This window comes from Cyprinus carpio, chromosome B2 (genome assembly GCF_018340385.1).
Source record: "Cyprinus carpio isolate SPL01 chromosome B2, ASM1834038v1, whole genome shotgun sequence".
Classification (NCBI taxonomy): domain Eukaryota; kingdom Metazoa; phylum Chordata; class Actinopteri; order Cypriniformes; family Cyprinidae; genus Cyprinus; species Cyprinus carpio.
The window spans coordinates 10,111,777-10,123,995 of record NC_056598.1 but is presented as its reverse complement, the minus strand read 5'-3'; the positions used below and the strand labels follow the sequence as shown (position 1 = coordinate 10,123,995).

General features: G+C 34.7%; 1 protein-coding gene across 1 annotated transcript in view; it reads right to left on the bottom strand.

The window, feature by feature from the left end:
- LOC109110691 (histone-lysine N-methyltransferase 2C-like) overlaps positions 1-10,307 on the bottom strand; it is a 60,627-nt gene extending 50,320 nt beyond the window's left edge. The window contains exons 1-5 of the mRNA XM_042717960.1: positions 9,746-10,307; positions 2,179-2,295; positions 1,970-2,074; positions 1,768-1,872; positions 332-513 (exon numbers count right to left, since the gene is read on the bottom strand). Coding sequence (XP_042573894.1) covers positions 332-513; positions 1,768-1,872; positions 1,970-2,074; positions 2,179-2,295; positions 9,746-10,183 — 947 coding nt within the window. The 5' untranslated portion in view covers positions 10,184-10,307. The remainder of the gene's footprint in view (positions 1-331; positions 514-1,767; positions 1,873-1,969; positions 2,075-2,178; positions 2,296-9,745) is intronic.
- Positions 10,308-12,219: the final 1,912 nt, after the last annotated feature.

Genomic DNA, 12,219 nt, shown 5'->3' with positions numbered 1-12,219 from the left:
GCCAAAGCAGCACAATGAGATTAATCACACACCACACGACTCCAGCCATTCCAGCCACCCTAATAACAGCTCACATCAATACATGACAAGTAAAATAATTCTCATAAATAAAATCCTTTTGAAAAAATGCCTTTTGTTAACAAAAAATCCTCCATTGTAACTAGCAATTATTCTTAAATTAACCACAAGAACAAAAAGCAGCTGAAGTAAAATGATTTTGCAAAAGTATGATTATTTTAACATAATATTAAAAAAAAAGTGTAAATTAAAAACAGACAGATGTAATAACACTAGAAATGTTCATTATTTGATTTGATGCGATGTGGAATACCATTTGCATTTCCAGCTCCCATTGGGCACGTTCTGCAGGGGCGGGTCTAAGCAGTAGGTGTGGTAGCTGATGTCACAATTGTCACAGAGCAGCAGACGGCCGGGATCGCTGGCCTGACCGCACGCCTCGCACACGGTGCACTCCAAACACCGCCAGCCTTTACTCAGCACCACCTTAGTGATCTGACGAGCAATGCATTTCAGTTAACATGAGGCAGAGTGCATATGAAGACAAAAGAAAAACTGAAGGAAACAGTAGTTTTTAGTAACATAGCAGCGGATTTTTTCAAAACGGTGATTATTTTAGATATTTTTAAGATGTTTCAAATGTTTTTTTTTCCATAAAATTAAAGTCAAAGGGGTCCAAAACAACGATGCACCCTACTTAGTTTTGTAGGTAAAATAAAATAAAATAATAAAATAAAATAACAACAGTGAGACATAAAAATAAAAAATAAAAAAGAAATAAAACATTGACCAACTTTTGTCTTCAACAGAAAAAAAGATGGTTTGGATTGAGACGACATGAGATTGAGAAAATGATGACAGGGTGTTCATTTCTGGGTGAACTATCCCTTTAATTGTATCTTGTCTGTAAAATCACACAGACCAGGTTTATTACTGTTAACTAAAACAAACAAATCTATTAAAACATCTTCGTTAACTGAAATTAAAGCCGAAATAAAATATAATAAAAATTAGATGAAAAACATCATTAACATCTAAAAACTTCAACTTCTTTAACAGCTTCAAGTTGAAGCATTAAAGTTACAATACTGAAATTCAATTGAACTAGAAATCAATAAAAACTAAAACTTAACTTAACTTAACCAGTAATATAAAAACAAAAAAACTAAAGAAAATGACAAAGCATATAACAAATTAAAATTGTAAGAATTAAACTAACATTAAAAAAAATGAAAATATAAAAATGTATTTTAAAAAACTGAATAAATTTTTTTCTGCTTAATATTTTTTGTGGAAACCATGCTTTTTTTCATTAATCTGATAAATAAAAGTTTGAAATCTGATGAATAAAAAGCTTAAAGAATAACATTTATTCATTTTAAAGAATAACAAATCTTTCGTAATATTATAAATGTATTTACTCTATACTTCTGTTAAATTTAATACATTCTTAAAAGTATTAATTTTAAAAACTTACTTCTTGCAGAAATTTATTATTTAAGTTTTAAAAACAATCACAATGTTTAAATAACATCAACACAGTTTTGCCTTGCATGTATTTAAAAAAAATATTTTAATTTCAATGCTATTTTGGTCTGGGGGTTTTTTTGTGAAATTTTTTATAAAATTTTCTTCCCAGGTCTGTCAAACTTTTCTTGGCTGGTCATAATTAACACTAACATCAACACCTCCAACAGTTTTTAGAAAAAAGGAAGGATGTTCTGGCCTCATCCTGCTCAGTGTGCTCACCTTTATGTTAACACAGAAGGGGTGGTAACACTGTCCACACTGAGCACAGGCCAGGAGTCGACCCTCCACACCCTGTCCAAAACTCCCACAAACCACACACATATCCTAAAGAAAACACACACACACACACACACACCAGTGTAAGAGAGCAGCAGACTCCACATATACAGCTGCAGCAGCACGAGCGCTCAGAATCATTTACCTGCTTCATAGTGAACGTGTCTGTACTAGAGAAAATCACCACTGTACTGTGCATGGCGTTTTCTTCCTCTTCCTTGAATGTGCAAATGGGTTCCATGATGTTCACCTGCAGAGACGCAAACAAACCAGCAAATAAACAGAAGAGCAGTAAAGCAATTCATCTGTGTATCAGAACAAACTGTGTAGTAGCTGTCAGATCATGTGACGTACTCCTGGTGTTGGGATTGGAGGGAGTCCGTTCTTCATTCTGGCCCGGCCACGTCCTCCCCGGCCCGTGACACCCGAACCCCTGGGCCGTCTCCTGCTGGGGAAGCCAGATCCCCGGCCCTGCTGACACCACAGAGACACCATCAGGGTCATCCTCGCTGCCACACAGCGATGCCCATTTATGCATTCGCTTCTACTTTGCCCTGTGGGAGCTTCCTGTAACCAGCTTTATAATTGTGATAAATGACACAAATGTTCAACAGCATGAAATTACATTACAATAACAACGTTATTCACCAACTCTGCATTTACAATTGCACATTTCTGATCACATACAGCATTGAAATCCTACACATTTCTGTGAATTCCCATGGCTTTTTCCAATAGTTTGCTATCACTGGATTTTTTTTTAAACACTACCAAAAGTCAAAAGTCTGGGGTCAGTAAGATTATTAGGAAAGAAATGAATACACTTTTATTAAGCAAGAAAGCAGTCGATTGATCAGAAATGACAGTAAAGCAGATTCACCCCATCTTGTTCAAACACTCCTGACGACTCAGTCCTCTGCACTGACAGGACCCAAGCAATTTCAACTGGAGCAAGAAACCAGTGTCCAAAGTTTGCTTTCTCCTTGTATTTATATTTAATGAACGGCCTACCAGCTCAACTTTAATGCACTGTGATCAAATAACCAACACGGCTCTCCCTCAATTTAACTAGCTGTCACAGCGGAGCAACGTTTCCCATAATGACACCAATTTTGCAGAGACTGTGACACTCGGTGTGAGATGGCATCTGAGGGAGCTGTTGAGAGGCCTCGGCCATGTTATTCCAGCGATTTCACTTCTATTACGCTGTCAGCGCGTTTCCTTTCCTCAGGGGCTGCCATTCTGACTGTCACGATCAAAACCCTTTCCAGGAATTACTCTCCCTTCGCTTCACATCTACTGTTCCTCTCGCTGGACCATCAGCCCTTCTTTCAACTTCTGCCCCTGCCACTCACACTTGATAGCTTTTTAAATTGCTCCTTTCATCATTTGTTTTATGCTGTGTGACTGGGCTTAATGTTAAAATATTTTTGTTTTTACATTTTTAATTGAATGTTTTTCATTGTTTGTTCCAAAACAATTTAAAAAAGTGATTCTATCTATCTATCTATCTATCTATCTATCTATCCTTCCGAATTTTATATAGATTTTCAAGAAATTATTTTATGACCAATAGATATACACTGTATATACAGTGCCACTTGAAAGTTTGTGAACCCCTTGCAGAATCTGTGAAAATGTAATTTTAACAAAATATGAGATCATACAAAATGCATGTTATTTTTTATTTAGTACTGTCCTGAGTAAGATATTTTACATAAAAGATGTTTACATTTAAGCCACAAGACAATAGCCGAAATTATTAAAATAACCCCATTCAAAAGTTTGGGAACCCTTGGTACTGTGTGTGGTTACCTGGATAAAAAAGTCTTTCTGTTTTGTGATGGTTGTTCATGAGTCCCTTGTTTGTTCTGAACAGTTAAACTGAGCACTGTTCTTCAAAAAAATCCTCCAGGTCCTTCGTAATCTTCAGTTTTCCAGCATCTTTTGCATATTTGAACCCCTTCCAGCAGTGACTGTATGATTTTGAGATCCATCTTTTCACACTGAGGACAATTGAGGGACTCAAACACAACTACTAAAAAAGATTCAAACATTCACTGATGCTCCTGAAGGAAACACGATGCATTAAGAGTTGGGGTGGGGGTGAAAACTTTTGAACAAGATGAAGATGTCCAGTTTTTTTTTATTTTGTAGAAATATATTTTTTCCATTTTGTACTGCCAAATTAGGTACAATTTACCTTGATCTTCAAATTGCAAAAGTTTTCATCCCCCTGGCTCTTAATGCACAGTGTTTCCTTCTGGAGCATCAGTGAATGTTTGAACCTTTTTTAGTAGTTGTGTTTGAGTCCCTCAATTGTCCTAAAACTGAACAGTGCTCAGTTTAACTGTTCAGAACAAACAAGGGACTCATGAACAACCATCACAAAACAAAAAACAGGTATCCACATCATCCAGGTAACCACACACAGTATTAAGAACCAAGGGTTCGCAAACGTTTGAATGGGGTTATTTTAATAATTTCAGCTAATAATTTAATAATTCGTTATAGAAAATATTCCAGGAATCAGTTAGTAATACGTACTAAATTCATCTCAATTCAATTATAAGTACAAACTTAAAGAGTAATCATGATTTGTGTAAAAATATTCTCTCCCTAAAATAGTTTTATCTCAACTAAATTTCATCTCCAGCTAAATCACGCCAAATATATTGTGAATGTTCGATATAACACTCACTCCTATAAAGACAAAGAAATTACCAGGATATAAATGTACACTCTTATTTACATAGTCCAGGATTAATGTAGATGTTGTCTTTCCAGTGACCCTTGACATGTGGGGCAAATACTATCCAACATGCTCGTTGTCAAGACATGATAATGTGCCCATATGATTATCCCGAGGGCCCTCTCCAGCGACACAATAACAAATGCACCTCAACCCAACCCTCAGCCCATGACCCTCAACACGCAGCACATCTGCTCCAGCACACAACGTCAACACATTCACAACTCATTCTCATTCATTAGCCCGAGTCGAGCCGGGTCGTGGAAAGAAAAGCACTGTGCATGCTGGGAAAAAAAATGTTAGGATGTATTATGAAGCCACAGAACATGTTAGTGTTCTTAGCGGTCGTTTCTGACATGAAAAATGCAGCACTGAATTTGTTCAGTCCAAATCCAAATCAAAGCTGTCCAACATGGCTACATTTTCAATGTGTCTGCCCCGCGGCGACTCTCCATTCTCTGCGTGAAAAGTCAAGGGTCTGCTGTGCTTTATATTTCATACAGCTGGCATTTTCTAGCTCTTCCTGCTATTTATTCCCATTACTTCCTAATGCTTGAAAATCACCATTACCAGTAACATATAAAAACACAATTGTAGCATTTCTTTAACAACACATTTTGCTGTGTGTAATTATTTGGAAGCCAAACACCTGCCGTTGAGACTGAGGATATCTGGGGAAGGTTCGTTAAAGAGAGCTTTTTAACATTTTTACACCATGTCTACACTGGACGTGATCAGAATATATGTTATACATTGTTATATATAAGATATGTATGTTATATATAAACTGATGTTCAAAAGTTTGGGATAGGTAAGATTTTTAATGTTTTTAGTGGAGTTTCTTGTGCTCATCAAGGCTGTATTTATTTGATCAAAACTACAGAAAAAAAACTAATATTGTGAGATATTATTTCAATTTCTAATATTGGTTTTCTGTTTTAATATACTTAAAAATATAATTTATGGCTGTGATCAAAGATGAATTTTCAGCATCATTACTCCAGTCTTCAGTGTCACATGATCCTTCAGAAATCATTCTAATATGCTGATATGCCGATACTTTTTTCTGAATTCTTTTGTGAATAAATTTTCTAACAATATGAGTCTTTGCTATCAATTTTTATCCATTCAATACAGCCTTGCCGAATAAAACTATTCATTACTTTCAAAAAAAGAAAGAAAAAAATGTACTGACTTCAAACTTTTGAACGGTGTATATATATATATACATACATACATACATACATACTTTTCTTAATACATTTACAATTAAATATTTATCTATTTATTTTGATATTTAATATAAATTATGTATACATAATAGACAACTTTGAATTTTTTAAATATATAAAAGAATAATATAATTTTATGTATACACATTATAATATACACTATATTAATTTATATAATGACTGATATTACTAATTTATACAATTATTCATTTGTAATTGAAACATATTTTTTAAAATATGATCATATTTATTTTACTATTTAATGTATTATTATATATACACACACAGACACAAATACAAATTAATTATTTATATAAATTTAAAATATATCTATATATCTTTATTTGAATATATATTACTTATATAATTACTTGTATAACACTGATAATTTATACAAATATTTATAATTTAAATAATTGAACTAATAATCTAAATGAATTAAATTAGACAAATATCAAATTTATATAAGAAAAAAGTGCATTATACATATATGCACATTATTTATACATTCAAAATACATTTATATTTAATATATTATTTACATTATTATTTGTACAAATAATATTGATAACTTATAGCTATTTATAATTCGAATAATTACATTAATGTTTAAATAAAATGTATAAATATAACACATTTAATTCAATCAATTCAAACAAAAAACAAAACAGGAGTTCATCAACTGAAGGTGGGCCAAATGAGCTATTTCCAGTGTAGACAGCTCGACTGACTATAATGAGAACAGCTTAGTTTTGTCATGTTCGCTGTAGACACGGTGTTAGCAGGGCTGCTGTGTAATATTTTGTATTTACCACACGGATTATCCAGGCGGCCGTGCTGTGGGGCTGCCTGCTCTTTGGCCCGTCCCAGCCCTCAGTCGGGTCAAGGGACCATGAGGGGGAGCTCGGTCTGCGGGACGCGCTCCATGCTCCCTGAAGATGGGTGGGTTAGAGAGAGAGAGAGGAGATGTGGGCGAGAACATGCAACAACTTAAACAGTACAGCCAGCAAAGAAACATACAGATACATGCATGTACAACACAGACATGGTTAACAGAGAACATGACAGATTCAGAGCTGTGAATGAACTCAAAAAATACATTCAGTTATACTGCTCTCAAACATGCAAACACAAATGTTCCTTCTACTGTAATCTGCATGTATATAACTGTTTCTAGGGCAAAAAGAGATGTTTTCTGTAAGCATGCACTGACGATGGAAAGAACCGGCGAAACTGCGTCATCTGCTCTAAGAAGATGAGACGTGTTTTAAAAATGTCATCAGGGCCTCAAGAGACGATTTTTAAAGGTCAAGTGTGTCATTTATGAAACAAACAGAATTAAATAAATAAATAATGACTGTGTCCAAACAGGTTTAAAGGCCTAAAGGTTTGGGGTCTTTTTAATGTTTTTGAAAGAAGACAAATACAGAAAAATACGGTCAAAACATCAATGTTGCGGTATATTATTATAATTTCTAATTTTAAAATATTTTTAAATGTAATTTATCCTTCTGAAATAATTCTAATGTGCTGATTTGCTGCTCATGACACATTTCTTATTATTAATGTTGAAAAAATTTAAATTAATGTTACTTTAGTTGAAATTATTTTATTTTCTTTATTACTAATTTTACTTGTATTAATTATTATTCTTAATTTACCCTTAAATAGTCATTAAATTAATTAGATTTAGTAATATTTAATAATATAACACAAATATTATTTAATATTTTTCTAATTTTCTTTAAATAAAGCAGTGTGTCCCTTAGCATATCTTTATGTCTTTATGAATAAAAAACAAACAAAATATATATAATTTTTTTTTTTAGTTTCGTGAGAACTCTAGTGAGTTGCATTTCACATTAAGCACAGGAAAGACTTTTGCACTTGATTATTGGGTCTGTGATAGTCTCAGTGTAAACAGGCCTTCGCTGCAGTAGAGGACCATCACACTTTAGTTTGGGGATGAATTCTCACTATGAACTTCTGCCTCAATAAACTCCTAATTTGCTGCTTAGTAATAGTTAGTAATGCAACTGTTAAGTTTAGGTATGGGGTATGATTAAGTGATGTAAAATATGGTCAAACAGAATAAGGCACTAATATGTGCTTTATAAGTTCTAATAAACAGCCAATATGCTAGTAATATGCATGCTAATAAGCAACTAGTTAACAGTGAGAATTGGTCCCTATACTAAAGTGTTAATGAGAGGCCTGGCATTGTCCTATTTTTGTTGCTATGACAACAGAGACACTCGCTGTCTTGTTTACAAATGCGTGTGATTATGTCAGCACGACATCACATGACTCCAGCACACAAAGAGTGCAAAAGAGCAGGCCTCTTACAGCCGCCTAATTCCTCTAATTAATCCGTTTGTGGCTATAAAGTTAATTAATACTTAGCGATCATCTGGAAATCACGATGATGGCTGTGAATTAAGACTTGCTCAATTAAAACGCAAAGCTGCTTGAAGTGAAATGAACACGGTTCTTAACTTCAAACAAACATAAAAAATCAATTATCATCTTTGTTGGGGGGGGGGGCATCTGATCCATTTAAGATGCCCTTCGCTGCTTAAAATTTTTTTCTCATGCAATTCGGTGGTGGACAAAGAATAAAATAAATACATCTGACAGAAGAGATAAAAGAAGTATATTAATTCATAGATGTTCATTTCTTTCTTCACTTGGTTGAATCTAAAGCACACTTGGATTTTAAACTTCATTAGTTCTAGCGTTCTAGATCATTAGACATGACGTTATTTTTCCCTGGATGCTGGTCTGAATAAAACGGTCTGTGCAGATTGGACAGCAAGGTAGATGCCTTCGGTTTCAGACACAGCCTTTATGAATTAGAGAGTGTTTGGTTAACAGGAAAACACAATCAGAAACAGGATGTGATGCATGAACGATGATCTGACGGCTGATGTATGACATGCATGTGAGATGTCTAATGCTGAAATAATCCCCTTTGAATTGATATTTAAAGCCTGTGTCGTTTCATAAAACATCCAGTTTCTCAAATGTTTAGTTTATAATGACGCTTCTAACTCACAGAAAGCTGTTTCAGCACAAAATCAAACTTTTACATTCGCAAATCACAAATATTTCTAGTAGACAGCATGTCTGAGACTGAAACACAAGGGTTTAGACTGAAACACAAGGAAACATTTTTCTGCCTCTTGAGTAAAAAATATGAAACAGCTACTTGCATTTGTGAGGTATAATGTAGCAATTATGAGAAACAGTCACAATTACAAGAAATAAATTTGCAAAAGTCACAACTACAAGAATTAACGTTGCAATTATGATTTTTTTCTCTACAAGAAATAAGGCTGTAATTGTGAGATATATGGTTACAATTACAGGAAAAAAATTGTATTTGTGCGGTGCAATGTCGTTTTGAGATATAAAGTTGCAATTACAAGAAATAAAACATTTACATTAAATAAAGTCGCAGTTATGAGGTATATATGGTCATAATTACAGGGGAAAAACATTTCACAAAGTCAAATTGAGATTTAATATCGCAATTATGATAAATAACATTGCAGTTATGTGATATAAAGTTGTAACTACAAGAAATAAAGTCATAATTGTGAGATATATGAGCACAATTACAGGGAACAAAATCTGCATTTGTGAGATACAAAGTCGCAATTACAATAAAGTAAGATAAAAAGTCAAACAGTGAGAAATTAACTACTTTTATGAGATTAAAATACTGAAAATTACAAGAAATCATGTCAAAATTGTGACTGGTTTTATTTGCTGTAAATAATGGAATAGAACAAAGATGGATACGCCAAATTTGCCAAAAATTTAATTGTCTGTTTTGAACAAAGCCTTATACCTATTAATTAACCTAGAACCATACAGGAATCTGCAACAGATAAAATAAACCAACACACAATTGATCATAAAGTATACGACTGACCTGCTTGACTCTGGGTCTTCCAGGTGAAAACTTCCTCTTAGAGATGGCCGGCTTGCCCATGCCGATTTTTGGAGTGAAAGGTATGAAGGTGGATGAAGGCACATTGCTGATGGCTTGTCCTGAGACAGCCTGGAGATGGAGCTGGGACGCCCCATGCCCAACTGAGGGCAAACCCTCAGGCTGCCTGCATGAAGGCTGCTGTAACGACGTCCTCTCCTCCACCAGTGAACTCAGCTTGGCCAAACATCGCTCATCACCATCCATAGTGATGTCCACCTCCTGCATGCGGCTCTCGGAAATAATGCTGCACTGCTGCACCATAACATCCATTTCTTCCTGGCTCTGAACTCCTAACGTAGTCTTAGCAGTACTAACCTCAGGCTCTTCTGTAACTCCACGAGCCATTGTGGAAGGTTCCTCCGTGAAGGAAACCTCCATGGGTTCTTCCTCATGGGAGGTACAGGCTGGAGTTGACTCTTTGGTGGGTGATAGGTGGGTTTTCTGTTCCTCCAGGCAGGGTTTGCTGTCATCCTCATTTTGGGAGATGTTTTCAGTGAATGTAGATGACCCCTATATCCCACTAGTCTCCCCTGGTTCAAGGGAGGACACAAACTGCTGGACTGTGGACGTCTCTGGAGCTGAATCCAGTTTCTGCTCATGCGGCTCTGAATCTTCAGGACCTTTTGTCTCCTGAGGAGACGCAACTGCAAGAAGCAGAAAAACATTCAAAATGAGATGCACAAAAATACACAGGGATTTTCCACTGTAGGTCAGAGGGTAAAATTTGACCATAATGTTATTATTATTATTATAAAAAAATACTAACCATATTGTTATGATTTCACAAGTACATTGTTCTATCCACTTGGGCTAATTTTACTATTGTTTGAATAGGATTGCAGAAATACTTTTGGGAAGCTGACATATTATATTACATCCAAAACTATTTACAATAGAATTCTAATTCTATCATAAATTAAGATTAATGTATAACATGAGCACATATTGATTGAGAGAGCTAATTGATTATTTGTGCCTTTAAAAAAAAATTATACACTGCAATAATTAAAATGCTAAAATAATTTTACTCTTCTTGCCATATATATCGTGATATCATTCTATCCCAATCTGTAAAATGCTCCTTATTTCTACAGGAGGTGTTTGGAAAAGGTATTAAAAAATGTGGGAGTGTATTCATCTTTATTGATTAAATTCTGGAGACTAGGCTTAAATATGGTAAAAGATCCATCTTCATATGTCTGATTTAAGTTTATAAATTAGTGGCTGATTATACAATATCTTTAGGTATTTGAACCGCCAAATATTTCAAAGAATCCTCTCCCCATTTAAACTTACATTTAAATGTAAATACTCAGATGGTTGATAATTAAAGTTTAATATCTGAGCTTTTTGTACATTTAGTATATAACCTGATAATTTTCCAAAGAATTCCAATGTCTCTGTCAGAACTTCTAAAAGTTTTATTTGGTTGACCTAGATAAACTAACACATGAGCTGAACTTGACTGATACCGCACGGATCTGATCCTGCTTTAAATGTGACTCATAAATAATAAATACTCACATGCACAGTTTTAAGGCAGCTTTAATCGCCTTTTTTGTAACTTCATGACTGAACTGATGACATACTCATAGTTTCATTTGGGTTTGTATATGATACAGCCCTTTAATATAGCCTAATACAGCGTGTGCCGGCACATTTGTGCGTGCACTTGAAGATCACGCACTACGAGCACAGTATAACGGCTGACAGGGCAGGAAGATTTGTTTTTACTACATACGACCTTTAATTAATTTTTTGGAATTAATGGCTCTAAAATTAGAGCAAACGGGAGTGGGGAACAAGGAAATAAATTGTGATCTTAAACATTAATATTGATTTTAACCAGAAATAACTATAAAAAAAAATTTAAAAATCTACATCCACTTCTCAATCCAAATCCAATCACCCAATCCAAGCATATAAAATCCTGTCCTGTCATATCCTGCCCTGAATGTGTCAAGTTATAGAAATAAAATAGATGTGAATGCTATTTTATGCTGATTTAGTTTTTTAAGATTTATGGCTATAGACTAGTTAATTGCTTGTGGAAGATGAGTGTCTTCAGCTGTTGTTGTCAAATGTTCATCAAACTGTGAGAGAAAAACTTTATTTTTCAACTATTCCAAACCACTTGTTTTGAACATCCCCTAAAACGGACATTTCTATGAATGGTGGTTATGGTTAAGATAAGAGCATCTTTGATAACATTAACCGTGTATGTGTCACTGGAGGCAAAGATAGTAGATGAAGTACCTGAGGTCTGCTCATTTTCCGCGCTGTGGTCTGAGGTCTCGCTGCACTCTGGCTTGGCTAAATCACCACTAGCATCTGCACCAATTTCTAGAGGAGGGGGGAAAAAGTCAATAGACAGTCCCCACTTGTGTTATGTAATACATACTGCTCCAAGCACT